We start from the raw sequence: 16391 nt of genomic DNA, 5'->3' as shown, positions 1-16391 counted from the left end.
ACAACATTTCTCAATCTGCTGCTGAAAGATAGCAGAAAGACACAGAGTAGGGCTGCAGAATTTAAGATAAGTCTTTCCAGAAACACTGGATAGATCTTATCAGTGATTCTACATGAGCAGTCTTACTGACACCAAAAAGTAATGCCTTTATTCTTCTTCTTCAGAGACCCTACAGATAGAGGGAAGAGCTCATCACAGAATTAAGCCCAATTTTAACAGCCACTGGAAGTATAAAATACACACTTAGAAAGGACACTAGCCTTGATGTTCAACCAAAATACAATCAGTAATGTTTTATACCTAAATAATTTCACTTTATGGTTTCTTCTTCAATGCCTAAGAGTAGTCAATCCTTCTCAAGTGAAAAGAATTGCAAACTTAATCAAAAGCTATGCTTAATGTTGAGTCAAAGGCCTACGGGCAACTTCAGTAAATATGGTCCTTTATAGCTTGGGTCAAAATTAGGAAATGGATCTATTAGGGGGAAAAAAAAGTCATATTATAATAATTAAAATTAAAATAATTAAAATTCCAGGTTGGTCAAATGTTCTGAACTTAGCTTCTGCCTTCGTGGCTTTAAGCTTGGATTTTAATGCTGAAAGGCAACGAAAGGAGATATACTGAGTAAGGGAGCAGAACTGATACAGCATCAAAGTAGCTCTTGTAGCTGTACAGCCTGAAGAACAGAACTGTTTCAAACTCCCCACAACCAAAAGTAGCAATGGTATCAGAATTCTTATGGAAGCTAAGAGGTCATCAGCAAGACCCATAACAGATCTAATAGAAGTCCAAAGAAAGCCCACCAAGAGATTGATGTGTAAGACTAACCTTACAGAGGACAGAATCGCTGTGGAGTAAAAAGCCTTTTATTAGATTTTTACAAAATAAATTGAGAAAAAAAAATTTCACCTCGTATCAGAGATATATGCAATATATAAACTTACACATTCCTACCCACTACCTCACAGATTAATAGTATGTCCCTTACTTCCTCCAAAGAGAAAGAACACCTCAATTTCTATATCAAAAAACAGATGAAGGTTCACCTGTTTTTAGTTTCTCTGCTGATTTTAACCCTAAAGCAGATGATGTGACAACAGTAGATTCATAGAGATTATGGTTTCTTGCTACACTTTTCCTAGCAGCAAAGTCTTTTTATGAAATTTGTACCCCAAAGTTATTCTGGTTTTAATCTTAGGAGGTATTTTACTTTTTTCTTTACAAATCACAATGATTTTGTTGTTTCTGTTCAATGAACAGCCCCAGTAAATCAGCACAACTTAGGACAAATAATCTACATCAGAGTAAGGGCTGAGGAACTTTATACAATCTGGGAAGTCATAACTGTGAACTACATTCTCAGACTTTTGTCATCTGTTCAAAAATGTCAACAGTTCTTATTTTGGTAGCCAAATGTATTCCACCTAAAGCCGGAATCATGTTGATGCAGCTCAGAGACCATAGAAAAGCCTTCATGGAACCAGAACACTTTCATTATAGTGTTTAGACAAATAATTAGAATGCATCATCCAAAATTGTTCTTCTAACTAAAATTTAGATTTAGCTTATCAATGTGCTCAACTGCATCTTAGTAAACAATTCCATTATGCACAGTTATCTCCCATTATGAAATACTGTAAAATATATACAAATGTTTCAGGCAAATGTCCTTTTTGCAAGTGCGCAAGTAGCATTTCTGAACAAGTGCATTTCTAAACTTCACTGAGTCTCATCAAGTATACACGGAGCTCACACCATAGTGTTTTGTGGAAACTATCTTTCTTACAGTTTACTCTCCTTTCAAAGACTCATTTGGAAAAAAATCACAGGAATACAAGATTTATATACATAAAGGCACAGCAATTCTGTTGAAACTAGCTATGTTACAGTACAATTGAGTTCAATCAGTGCCTTTCATGCAACAAAGTTCACTAACATAAATCCTTTTCCAGTAAAATTAACTTCACAAGGACTGTATCCTTCCCCTTCAGTAAAAAGAACAATCAGCTATTTTTAATCAACTCAAAGTTACTACACAAACTTGAAAGAAATGCATAAACTGCTTTTTCTTTCTGCCTAAATGTTCTGGATGTCCAAGGTTATTTCTCTTTTTTTAAAAAACAAAACAAAACAAAAAAAAAAAAGAAAAAAGAAAAAACAGTTTTCAACTAAGAGCAAAGGTGAAGTTTCATTTGTGCCAAAATGTCAGAGTAAATTTTTTTCTATAGCAACAGTTTTATAAAAAGGATATATATTATACAGGTGCTGTCCTAGGAGACACCACCACCAGCCACAGAATTGCCAATTCTAAAGATAGAAAAGGAATTGAGATAGAAGAAAAAAACTTTGAATTCAGCAGAGGTCAGATTCAGATTGTGTATAAATTTATCATTAGAACTGCATCCCTATTCAATCCAATGCTCAATAAGATGGCATGCACTGGTCACAAGTGTACTTCACGCTATCAATTGATTCAAAGTATTCTCCCCTTCTCCCTCCCTAGTACCAACTTCAAGTTGTCATTTCTGAAGCTTCAGAGTTTTCCTAGGCATCAGTTGCATTGAAAGAGTATTTGCACTTTTTACATCTGTCTGCAGCTGTCAGAAGGCAGACTATTGCCATCAAGCTAATCAACTCCCAATGCTTTGAGCTGCCGTTCGATCTCTTCATCTGATATGGTAGAAGCTTTTGATGTTGATGCAGACGGTAAGCCTCTGGCAGCTGATGGAGCTTTGGCCATCTAGAAGGAGAGAGAAATTTTATTTAGTCAAAAGAATAAATTATATGACAACCTGACTTCCAGAACAGGACTTTAAAATAAAGGATGTTAGAATAAACTCTTTTGGGGAAAAAAAAAAAAAGAATGAAGGGTAAGAAATATGTGAGCTGAGTAAAACCATCCATACCTTTCCAGAGATTTCAATTCCGATCTCATCAAGCACCTGGTTAACAATATCCTGGCTCTCTTCCTCTTCATCAGAAGCATCAAAGATATCATCCAGAGTATCATTAACTTCAAAGAAAAAAACCAAAACAACACATTGTATTATGCAAAGATGAGATTACAAAAATAACCTAGTGTCATCTTTCAACTCTCCCACAATGCAATAATAACAACACTGGGTAAGATATCAGCAGAAAACACCTGTATATTGGAGAGGTTTTCTTACCTCTGCTGTGCAAAGCCTGTGAGTACAACTGGAGGGACAACAGGGTAAGGCATGTCTGCTTTTATAAAAATGTTAGGTTTCTCCAGTAATAGTTTAGTTGCTCTATTTCCCTCCACTAGATTTTAACATTTCTCTGAAATATCATCTACAGTTCCATTAGAAAAGCCCTCCTTCTTCAAAACAAATTGCAAAATTGTAACTGACCTGTTTTCTGAACTGCAACAATACAATTCTGAGCAGTAGAGATGTTGACATCCTGCTCAACAATCCTGTTTTGAGTCCATGCTACCTACTAGGGCCAACTACAGTGGCAGGGGTTAGGATAGGATGCAGGCTGTGCTTGCAACACTGGGAAGTTATGTACGATTTAGTTGGCAGTGGATTGACACTGAAAGAAGCTCCTTTTCCACATCACACCACATAAGTAAGTTTGTGGCTTAAAATCAAAAAGGAGACAAACATATTCCATTATGTATATAAATTATTCCACCATGTATATAAAGCTGAGATGATCAATAATCTCTGTTAAACTCAACATTTTTAAGTGTCCAGTCCCAGAACAAAAGGCACATACAGATCAGATATGGAAAGGGCATTTTTTCTCATTCTCCTATTAGTTATGCCAACAAGGTTTTGAAGTGGTCTCAAACCCTGTTCCTAGACTGGTTCTACCCCTTCAAGAATACTATGGCATGCTGCTAGCTGTTCCCAGAACTTACTCATTTCTTCAGTCATTTCCATCTTCATATTTTCCTTCTGGAAATTCTGCATAGTTTGTAGTGTCTTCTGTGGATCCATTTTCTTATTAACTGCTTGCATTGTCTAATAAAATTGAAAAAAAAAATCAATTATACAGTGAAACATTAATACTGGCCAATACATGCATTAGAAAGGAATAAGACTTCTCTAATAGAAAATACCCTTCAGTCCAAGTTTCACTTTCCTAGTCTTTTTATGTCCCAAGAGAAGTATAGATACACAGAAGATCAATAGTGCAGTCTGTACTCAGTAAGAAATACTGTAGTCTGCTAAACTACTACACCCCTTCTCCTAGCTAGCTGTGCATTAGGAAAAAATCTGCCTGATCTTAATGAAAAGAACAGGAAAACATTTCCTTAAGTGCAGGCTATACATTTTACAGAGGTAAATGGCTGCAGTTTTTTTATTCAGTATGGAACATTTATTTCAACCACCACTAGAGGACAGACGTTAAATTGAAATTGTTTCTCTATGTTGCTTCTTCATGGAAAGAATTTACTTTTAAGTGAAAATTGAATATTAAAATGCTCAGGAAGTACGCAGCTTATGGTAAACCTTTGCACTGGGTAGACAACTTTCTGTGATGGCATAATGAACCTGTTTTACTATAAGTATGCAGCATTGCCTTTGCAGCTTTCTTCCTTTATAAGAAGCAAGATACTACATCTCATTAGATGTCTAAATATAAATATAGAAGTGAGCAGTTTAAATGGAAAGTCTAGCTATATTTAAGACTATAAAAGAGTTGACTTGATAGCAACACTTTTGATTAACCTATACAGCTACTACTGGCTTCATACAAGCACTTCTGCCTTCGTTTCTGATTTTGTTTAAAATGGTAATGTACTATGCTTCACATGTTATATGAACTTCAAAGGTTATGTTCATATTCATATTATATGAATTTAAAAACTTGTTATGGACTTTGAGGGTGTTAGTTTGTTAGAATTTTTCAACTCCAGTTATAGATGATTATCAAAAATATTTGCACTAAATTAAAATATTTATGCATTTTCAGCAAATATAGGTCAGATGCATGATTAAACAGTAAATAGATGAATATAAAAAATATTTGCACTAAACTGAAATAACAGTTATGTATCTTCAGCAAATATAGGTCAGATGCACGATTAAAGTCCAGTGAGTAGTCATCTATGTCCAGAATTTGTGCTATATATGCTAAAAAGTATTTGCATAATATTTTGAAAGCTTCACATTCCATGTATTTGTCTTGCATGTTAAGGCAACTGATTGCATTCACTGACAGTTATAAGACTGAGAACAATTTATAAGCTTCAAAATGAACTACTAAATACTTTCTTTTTCAACCTTCCTGTGTGGATGAAGCAAAGATGTTCACTTTAGAAGTGACCAAAATAATTTAATACCTTCTTCTGATAATGTTACATAAATTTGTCCATAGAAGCATCTGCTGTGTTTCAAAACCCATCACCTTTCTAGATGCTGCTTAGAATAGTTTTTTAAATATTTTAACTGATTACATCTTAATAATTACCTTAGTGAAACCTTGGTTTTGAGAAAATCCAAGATATCTTATGGATAAAGAGCAAGTCAACAATGTAATAATTAAAAAGCAAGCTCAAATTATTCATATGTAAGACTTTTATAGGAATATTGAGTAAACTGTTTAACTTGATTGGCTGCGTAGTCAGACAAGCCACTCTTTTGTGGGTTGGTCCTGGTAAATAGAAAGCTTGTTGCAGAGCTACAACTTTGTCTCACTAAGAGGTTGATACCTGCCAAAATAATGCTTCTAAATACCTTTTTCAGAAAGCGGTAATTACTTTCTGTATTAAGTGGCACTGTTTTTTTTAAGGTTTAACTGCCACATAACTGGATTTATCTTGGACTCTATAAAAGTAGTATTTGTCTACAATTATGTGTGCTAATTCTGTTTCCTGCACCTTGAGCTGAACAATCCTGATTACCAAAAGAAAGCTTCCTATTTATCAGTTTGTAGAAATTGGAAAAAGTTCAAGACTAAGAAAACTGAGATTTTTCAGGGCCTTTTATGAACCAAGATTTGTGAGAAAACTTAATGTAATACTGGATCCTTAGCACATGGAGAGTGAGAATGACAGGGATTAAATTTCTAGATTAAATTTCTGCAGAAATGTAAGATCTGAAGTAATAACCTACTCGTCACATAAACTACACAGCTACTGTGACACACTGCCTTGATTTCTATTTGAAGCGTGCCCCACTTTTTCCCAATAAAAACTGCTTGCAGCGTGACATACAAGCAAGATACTGTAATGGCATGGTTTGTTTGTTGATTTTTTTTTAATCTATTAACAAAGTTCTTCCACAGGTATAGAGTTGATTTTTATCATGTAAACATTTGACAGATGTCTAGCCCAAGAAAATATGCTTAGTTAGACGCTAACTGGCAGAATTGACTATTCAAAAAAATGGTAATATGAATCAAATTACACTTCCCTATTATATCCTCAATACTGGTCAGGTTATTAAGCAATACACTTTATTTAATTGCTTTCCTTCAATTGCTGTAAGCAAAATAAAACAAGTTAACTTTTTGCAAGCATATACTGTATTTTAATGTAAAAGAATGTCTTGTAGCACCTTACTTTTGCTGTAGTTGACATAGCTCCTGCCATCTTCATCTGAGAGTTCATAACCTTTGTTTGAGTTGACATAGAAGTGACTTTAGAGCTAACAGCGTATGTTCGATTTTTCTGCTTCCGCAATTGTACAAGCTGTTTTGCTAGCACCTTACAGGCTTCCTTGTTACCAGTCTTAGCCATCTTCTTTATTTCCAGTTCCTATTAAAAAAAAAAAATAATTTCTACTGAATTTTCATTCTAAGATTCTACTGTATATTCAAGCCTTAACTTGAATAAAATTCCAGAAGTTAACTATCCTCTTGACTTTTTTTCAGGACATCAAAAGTTACATAAATAGCCTTATTTGCTTTTCTTCCAAGGTCACTTAGTAGAGTAAGTGCAATGCTGTTCAGCTTTGACAGAGGGAAAAAAAAAAAAAAAAAAAAGAAAACAATACAACCGAATTATAGCACAGTAGCACACAGTTTCCCCAAAAGGCCTCACATCAACTTTTGCATAACGTCCTATTAATTTATATATGAACATTCAATTCCATATCTGGTCATGGAGTAACACTTCAAAAAAAGTGAAGAAATTATTATGGCCAACCAGTTGTTAGTGCAATTTCTAATCTTCTTTACTTTCTTACATTCACTAGTAAGCCAGATTGTGAATAGAAGAAATGGCAAGTTCATATGCTCTGCTAAATGTTTTTTCAGCTTAAGAGGCTCATGTGGCTTCATGGCAGATAGGCAACAATCATAGGCTCTGTTTGCTGACACCACTTACCTGGACTTATCTTAGCACATAATAAAAGTGGCACATTTTGTCCATCTGGCAGTGCATGTTGTAGACAGCAATGACTTACAAAAAACAAACCTATTTATCAATCCAGGGAGAATTATTTAGCCCAGAGGTACCAAGGAAAAGTTTGTCAAAAAAACTCTTTGCTAACAGAGTTATTTAAAACTATGCCTTTTGATTTGTGACTCGGTAATGTAAACTTTTGAAACGTTTTTCCTTTAGCCTTTTTAAAGAGAGTTTGCTACAGTAATTGAGTTCTTTTTATGATGCCAGTTATACATTTTTATTTTTACCATTAAGCAAAAGTAACCTTTAAGACCAGCACTGTAACTCTTCAGGAGAATACACCTGCTATGATAATAAAGATGCTTTAGTTTAGTTTTTACACTGGTGGTCCAGAAAAATGCACTTTAAGTGGATATGTAGCACCGAAAAAGTAAACGCTGGTCACTAGAATATGCAAAACAGTCATATTTAAAGGCAAATGTAAACTGACCCATTGTGTTAGGTTAACCACTAGGAAAGATCGTGGTTAAGCTTACTATAGACTTGGCACCAGCACAAGATGTTCTCCAAAAGTCTGTAATTTCTGGAGGGCTGTGTCATAAATATTATTTTTAACCCAAGAAAGTACAGATCAGCAAGTAAGGAACATAAGACTATTCAAATATTAGTGGCCAGAAATATATGCAAAGATGTCCTCTTCGTAGGTAGCTCGTGGAGACCACAAAACCAGAATTCGGTAGCAAGCTCAGACTTTTCTTTTTTTTCAACACCTCAATAATTGCAAAGGATAGGAGAGATTAGTTTGTTCACCAGCAAATTCTAGTTTGCACACTAGTTTTAATGGCAAGCATTTGATTTTCTCACTGAGATCAATACCTCAGTAGCATATATAACTTGATTTTAAAAGTGAAATACAAACCAACAGCAACTATTGCTATATTACTGCAGACAACCCAGATGCAGAAATCAAACCCTATATATTGATTGTTTTATTCTTAACAAAGAATTTGGATAGCAAGCTGCAATACACTATTTGCTTTTGAGATTTTGGGGGTTAGCTTATCCAAGTCAGTTATGTTCTTCTGGAAAAAAAAAAAAAATCAAAATTCATATAGTTATATGAGGTTACAGAACTGAAATAGAACTGTCTGTACAATACTAGGTATTCAGAATAGTATCTCGTAGTTCAGGGGAAAAATACTTTCTGCGGAAAGAACATAACAAAATGTTCTGGGATTGACTGACAAGCCCTTGGTCCTTTTTCACCTGATCTAACTCAGAAAAATTAATATTTATTGTCCATTGACTCTCTCACACAAACAGTGTATTTTTAACTTTTTTGAAGACCTGATTCACTTTTCCTTTCTTCTCCTTAAAAATTCAGTATTTCTGAAACAATTTAATGTCGCAAATAATCAGAATTTCAACATAAGTATTCATGAAAATTAAGGTATTTTAGATAGTAAATTGTTTTCCAACAAAATTTTAATAACTGAGAAGTCAAAAATCCAATTTTTCAGTGTTCAGTTGTTATGTACTGAGTAGTATCTTCAGCACTTTGCAGATTTTTTTTTGTTATATTGGGAAGGTGTTTGTCTTTAAAGAGTAAAATAAAATTCCCTGTTGTACTTACCAGTTGCTTTTCCTGTTTTTCAAGTGCTGCTCTATCTCTGGTTATAGTCCTCTGTGTACCTCTTAACTCTCGATTTTGCTCCTTTATTATATCTGGAAAGAAAATACAGATAGAAAAAGGTTTTCAGTATTATATAAACATCTCATTTGCTGAGTGCTCTGCAGACACAGTTTCTTCTCGTTCAGAACGAACAGCCAGAAATCAAAAGAACTGCTGGTATCTCAAATACATTGTATTTTGCCCATATTTAATGTATGCAACACAAGTATGTTTCAACAAAATAGGCCATATGCAGTAACAAAAAGGCTATTTTACCTAGCATATTTATTTGCACCACAGCAAGAGCCTTAACTGCATGGTATGGGTTAGGTACGCACACTTTTTCGCAAGTTTCAAGAATATCTCAGGATTAACATTGTCACTGTAAGCTCACACCTTTTCAACAAGCCAGACCCAACTGCAAGGAGGTCAGCTGAAGAAACCTAATATATGAGATCTTGGAGAAGTTAGAGTTCTTAGGTCCATGAAAACAGCGAAGTTACTTTGCAATGCGAATCTTAGAATCTTGCTCTTCTCTGTCCTCATTCTGGTTTAATGGAGGTTATTTTTCTTCATAAATGTACATCTACATCTATACAGCTCAATTTCAAATTAGACTATGAAGCAATAATTTACAAACTTTTTCAATTAGTAGAATCCTAAGAATATTTAGGTACAAAAGTGGAGGCCTTTATAGCAAATTTAAGTTTTCTGACAGCTGACAAAACATACAGAAACTTGAATGCTATCACATGAAGTATATCATCTTTCATAAATGTTTTGTCCACTCTGCTATTTAAAAGTTTTTTACTGGTAACATCCACTTACTAAAAGTAAGTATTACTTTTAACATAGGTGTCAGTCACACTAGTTGCAATTAACTTTTGTTAGAATTTACAGTGAGTGCTTAGGTGTGATTCACCTGGGCAAAGGTAGAAAGGTCTGCATGTGACTCAGCATCCTCTGACCTTTATAGAGGAAACAACACTGTTAGGAAGATTCATTTATTCCTAATGCATGCATCTACTATTAGATGCATAAACTTTGGATGAAAGGTTAACAGGAGTGTACTGTCATGTAAATTTTGTGTCTAACCCATGGAAGGAACATCCTAGTGGGATTCTGCCATCTTACTAAAAAAGTCTGAGGCACGTGAAAAATCAATGCAAACAGGCACAGTTACTAACAGAAACGATGGCATGAAGGATAAATTGTTGATACACAACCACCCTTTTCAGTTGTTAAGGCCTGCAACTATTTTTCTAGAAACAAAGAGGCATTCAGATTCTGTTTCCTCACATTAAGAGATACTGTAAAACATCCATGGCTGAAATAACTTCAAACTTAACAGGTTCAAATTAAAAAAAAAAAAAATAAAAAAAAACAACCTTCAGTACTATTTTGAAGATGCATTACCCCCACCCAACAATCATTTTCAAGCAAATAAACGCATATTGCAAACGAACTCTGTAAGAAGACTTCTTTTTATAGTGCTAGCTACCCCTGTTCCCAGAAATACATAAAAATCATCTTTGGGAAATGCAGACTTTTCAATGGACATTCACGAAAAGTTGAAGGATGATACAGAACATAACATTATGTTCTTCACATGAGCAAAGCATCATCGAGAATTATTCTGAAAAAAAAATGCTACAGGCAAGTAATTTTGAAGGTAGACAATCGTATATTACTTGCACAGCTGCACTTGTGAAAATGAAAGAAAAGGCTTAATAGCTACATACAAGACTGTCTTCTCTAACTGAAGTAACTATTAAAAAAATCCCCTTAGCGCAGAAAACTTGAGAAGTAGGAACTTAAAGACAATAAGAAACTCAGAATATAATTGTCAGGAGACAATAAGGGCTAGCACAATGCTTATTTCTGTGTTTTGTTCTTTTTTTTCTTCCCTCTCTCTGATCTCACATCATGGCTTAAGCTAAAGATAGCAATAAACCAACTAGAACAGTTGCCTTCGATTACCTTCAATCCCTTTCATTTATTTTTGCAAGTGAGGGACAAGATGAGCACTCTGAACAAGAACCCAAGCCCTAGCTCTGCTCCGGCAGCAAAAAGATGACGGGGTATTTCTGTGGCAGCCCTCTGCCGACGGCCATCCCCCTGTGGCACCTGCTCTTGCACACCGGGGCAAGGAGAACGCACCTCCATTCCTGAGAACTGGTTGGACCAGAGATGCCCTGACCTGGCTGCCGTCACCCGCCTTGGCCATGGGAGCACAGTCATCTCCTCCTTCTCCCCCCTCGCAGGTTGTGCGCCAGAAATGGGAAGGAACAAGTGGGAACTACGTACTCATCCCCGGTGAACAACAATTGGCTGACGTGCAGCGTCATTTTTGGTGAGCACTTCTCAAGCCAAGCCTCACATGATTTGACAGAGGACACCCAACACACCACACAGCCAGTTTTGGGGCTCTTGCTAATGTCTGGCCTCTGCCCCAGGTGTTGCATGAGGCAACAATACCTCCTTGGGGGGCTGCCTGGTGTGTCCTGGACTTACTCGGGAGATAAGCAATCCTTCCTGGCTTCGCTTTCCAGAAGGTGACTCCCACACACAGATCTGTCAACAGCCTAACCACGCCAACAACGAGACCAACTTGTCCCAAGACCCTTGCCCCCCGTCTCCTCCCCGACCTCACAAGCACTCAGCCGCCTCCCCGTTTGCTCCAGCAAGCTCCCCGCAGGCATTTTTGGTACCCCCCGAGGCAGCGACATGCGTGTGTCCCCCCTTTACCTCCCGGCACCCCCAGACGGGATGCGGGGCCCTGTGCTCGGCGAGCCCCCGAGCTCCAGCTCCGCCGGGACTCGGGGCCCGAGGCCGCCCTGCTCGGTCCCAGCTCCCCCGTGCCCAGGGCCCCTACAAGGGCCGGGGACAGCCGCCCCCTCACCGTCCACGGTCTTCTTCTTGAAAAGCGAGGCCATGGCCTCCGCGGGCTCCCTCAGCCTCCTCCTGCTGCGGTGACCAGGAAGCGGCCGGGCCCCGCAAGCTCACCCAGCTCCGCCTCACCGCCGGCGAGGGGCGGGACAGGGACGGGGACGGGGACGGGCCGCGGATCTTCCACGCCTCCCCGGCCGGGAACGGGACCGGGAATGGGGACGGGACTGGGAATGGGAATGGGAATGAGGTGGCCCTGGCTCGGGGCTGGCGCTGGGGCTGAGTTGGCCCCGAACTGAGGGAGGCCCGGGGCGGCCGCGGTTCCCTCTCCGCCAGGGGCCGCGGCTGCCCCAGGGCGAGACAGTGTGGGGAGGAAAGTGAAAATTCTCTTGGGTTTCGGTGTCTGATTGCAAGCCTTAGTGTTTAATGAGGTGGCTCATACCTAGCTGTGGTTTTATCGTTAGCGATTAGCTATGTACGCTCCAACTAATTAGGAGAAAAACAGCACGCTGGAGCTAACACTGCACTGAAGAAAACAGAGCTGGCAGTTTGAACGCTAGCTGCGCATGCCTTCCCTCCCATGAAACTGCTGGTCCTTTTTAAAATGTAATCTGTAAGGAAAAACAGGCAACTGTAATCTATTTTGATAGCTGGATATAAATCTAACCTGGGGAAGAACTGTAAGTTTATGGTGGCGGTACCCTCATCAACCACACTTTTATAACCCTGTGTGAATCTACTGGAATGTTATAATAACAGTGTAAAGATTTATGTGGGCATATGTAGCTATAAGCTATGTATTTTGTGACAGTGCTATTTAATTTTCTGGAAGTACTGATTTTAATTCCAAATAGCAAGTTTTCTTTGTTCTCTGCATGGCCTTTTAGTGCTAGTTGTTCTTCTAATCTAGTTGCGCTAGCCTAAAATTCAGGTCATGCTTCATCACATAAATACTATGGGAATTTAACAATTCACTGTAAAGTAGGTAAAATACACTTTGCAAGTTTGTTCCTTTGCATCTGTTACTGTCTGTTCAGTCAAATCAGTCAGGGATGAGTTAGTAAGCAAAACTGAAATTCTGGCTTTAAAAACGCACAGATGAAGGGGAGGAGAGACCTTGTAATTGACGCTCAGTTCCCCACTTTCCTGAGAGAAAGTCTGGGCAGTTTAACTACAGGCCACTCTTAAAATGAGTTAATTAGCTATGAGACCAGAAAAGCACTTTTCCATAATATTTCTTCATGAATATTTTCTTGTGATGAGAGAAACAATAACAGTCCATAATAGACTTCATGACTGTGATAAAATAAAGTATGTCTGAGCTATTGCTTGCCAAGTGTTTTTTTTTTGTTTTTTTTTTTTTTTTTGTGTTTGTGTGTGCTCCAAGCCTGATTGCTGTTATGGTACCATACACTGAGAAGACCTTGAATTTATCTCTTAAAAAAATTATATAAAAGATAATGCTTAAACTTCAGTGTTGCCTGTCGATTCTCAATATCCTGTTTCAAGGTCTATTTGAAATATATAAACTTAGTCTTTTATGCTATAATCAAACTTTAAAAATCAATCAGATGAAATAAATAACCCTTCCTTCGTGACCATATGCAAATATCAGTAGCAAACGGAAGAAGTGGCTGTTTATTTTCTGTTTGTTGAAGACAGAGTAAAGCAAGTCAACAACACTGGTTCAGAAGAATGGTATGATATCCTGTATTAGCTTGAAACCAAACACCTTCAAAGTGCAAAAAGTGATTTATTCATTTATTTATTTATTTAATCTGTGTGTGTATAAGCTCTTCTGTGGGCCATTAAAATATTTAAGCATATTGTTAATTTAAAACAGGTGACTTAGGTTCAGTCTACTTAAAGCAGGTGCTCAGAAAAAAATGGCTGGTATGAAGATGCCTTTGTAAAGCAACACTTCTACTTAGTGTTCTCCAGGATAGTCCATGTTGCAGCTGATCTGGAAAAATACTTTTTGTATACGCTTGGAGAAAAGGGGGGGGAGGGAGGGAAGGGAAGTGAGCTTCCACGCATACAAGTGTTGAAGAAGCTCTCAAGGTTATGCCTGAAATCTTTTCAAGCTTTCTGACTATATCAGTTGGTCTAATGCAAGTTAGTCTTTACCTCCCTTGCTAGGGTGAGTGAAACCTTGCAAGCTGGCGATCTAAGGCAGGCTGTCTTGGGATGCTTTGTGGATAATGACCCAAATTCAGTACCGTTTGATCTCTTCTGGGCCTAATTTCTCATCTGCAGATATAAGAAAATTAAATGAGGCCATGTGTAGTAAAGAATGAAGTGAGTAAGCTGAAAATTGTAGGAGCCTGACTAAGATAAATGATCAAAGAACTGTATAAATGTATTGTTGTATGAAATACTTATAGCATAAAACAAACGTAAAGAGAAGCATCTCCGGGGCTTCAGCAGCTGGCTGTGTTCCAAGTCCCACAAAGGCTTGCACGTGCTTTACTTTATCACGGAGAAGCTCCACTGAAAACAGACACAGCACCTTTGCATTTAAGAGTTTGTGAGATGATTGTGTAAAGGCTAATGTGACTTATGCCTTGTAATATGAAGGTAGATTGAGTTAGGAGGTGGACAAAATGGAAAAGTCAGGCTGATTGTTATGGTTGCATTTAGGTGTATGAATCCCTTTAAGTAAGTAAGTGCGTGCGTGCGTGTGTGTGTGTGTGTGTCATGATCCTACCTCTAATTGCACTCATTAGTAACACTTGGAAATCATAGTGTCATCAGAGCAGGGAGGTGGTGGCAATGCACGCTGTGGGAGTAAGCTGTGATGCTCTGGGAAGAAGGTGAGCTGGAAAAGTGCAAGAGAGGTTAGGTTACTATCATAAAAGGTTTTTGTGGAAATTTGTGAAGAAAATTAAAGTCAGAAAAAAATAGGAATAAATGAGGACCTAAAGGAGAGGATGAAGACTGAGAGAAATACTGGAGATGCTGGAAGTTTGGTCTGCTATCATGGTTATGAAATTCATTTCCCCTACTTTGTCCAAAATGAAATCACTTATTTATGTATGCAAGTATAAAAAAAAAAGTGTTTTATACAGTGCATCTCACCCTCATCTTACAGGTTAGACAACTTTTCTGCAAAGCTCACAAGAACTGAAAAATACTTCATTCATAGGAGGAGAGGGGGAGTTGCATCTAGCAAATGCACAGGTATGAAATAACGCAGCAACACTGAAACTAAACAGAAACTAAGACAGATTTAATATCAACTATTTAACTATCTCCAAATGACTAAAGAGTTGCTGTTTGGTAAGAATAATGTAAGAATAAGCTAGGTTATGATTAGAACATCAGTGAGCTACAGATCAATCAGTGGATTATCTATTTGGAAATAGTTTATATCCTTAAATTTTTTCATTGTCCCCCACCTCCCCCCCAAAACAAAACAAAACAAAAACACATGGAACATTTTTCATTAATTTTAAAAAATATTGAGGAGAGTAGTGAATCTAAAAGTCTTGCTTCCTGTCTTTGCTTCCTGTCTTCTAGTAATTTAAGATGAATTGGGCATGTATGTGAAGCAGAGAGTGTACTGTTGATCTTACAAATAACTTAATTGATACTTCCTTTCACTGTTCAAAATGAATCAATTGCCAAAGAGCTGCTATTCATCTGTGACCTATAGCATGCAAGATGTGCAGGATAGAGGAGAAATACATATGTAGGTATAGAAGCATGTTTTGATTTAGTTTCCTCTTGTGAGGACTGTGTGACATCTGTGGAGACTGAATTTGTCTGTTTATGTGAGAAGGGGTTTGTGATATCAATATTTTGCCTGATAATCCACTAAATTCACTTAACAAGCTTCTGGGTTAAAAAAAAAAAGTGAGAATGAATTAAACTGTAGTATCTTAAGTGTAAGATGTTACTGCAGAGTTACTGCTGAAGATCTGTTGGTGAACTGGAATGCTGAATGTTTGAAGGATGTTGTCTTCATCTTAATTTTTTACTCCTGGACATGTTTTGTTTGCAAACAATTAGGGTTGGGGAGAGGAATAGTAGTGGTGATGGGGTTAAAAAAAATCCTAAATATATGTGATTTAGGCAGATAAGGTTTTGTGTTGTATGGAGACAGAATATCAAAGTATATAGAAACACGTATAAAAGATTTACATGTTAGTTTGAGACTTTCGGCATCTTCTTAATATAGCACAAGTACTCTGCACCATTTAGCATGTGCATGAAGTGTGATACTTTGTAAAACCCTTTAAATGTCTAGCCCCTCCTTATAGAAATCTGGTTTTAATTATTACCTTGATTGGTGATGATAAGATTCTTTCGAGTTGCAGGCTGAATACTTTATAACCTTCACATCTGATTGCAAGGTTCTTCCTTGGTGAAAGAGGAAACACTTCGTTATAAAATAGTGACATTACTTTGTACAAGCAGATTTAGTTTTGCTTCAGTAATCAACTACAGTAGGACATCATGTTTCTGTAGGGCATTTATGAAATCAAGGGTTATACTTTTAAAAGC

General features: G+C 37.3%; 1 protein-coding gene across 1 annotated transcript; it reads right to left on the bottom strand.

Moving 5' to 3' along the window:
- Positions 1-848: 848 nt before the first annotated feature.
- On the bottom strand, positions 849-12018 carry CHMP2B (charged multivesicular body protein 2B). Its single transcript, XM_084302322.1, has 6 exons — positions 11899-12018; positions 8958-9049; positions 6539-6733; positions 3890-3992; positions 2907-3013; positions 849-2740 (listed from the first exon to the last, which is right to left on the bottom strand). Exons 1-6 carry the CDS (start codon positions 11930-11932, stop codon positions 2627-2629), a joined length of 645 nt encoding a protein of 214 aa, XP_084158448.1. The 5' UTR covers positions 11933-12018; the 3' UTR covers positions 849-2626.
- Between the last annotated feature and the right edge of the window lie 4373 nt (positions 12019-16391).

The sequence above is a fragment of the Netta rufina genome, assembly GCF_964035555.1.
Source record: "Netta rufina genome assembly, chromosome: 1".
Lineage (NCBI taxonomy): Eukaryota > Metazoa > Chordata > Aves > Anseriformes > Anatidae > Netta > Netta rufina.
This window is presented reverse-complemented; position numbering and strand designations above follow the sequence as displayed.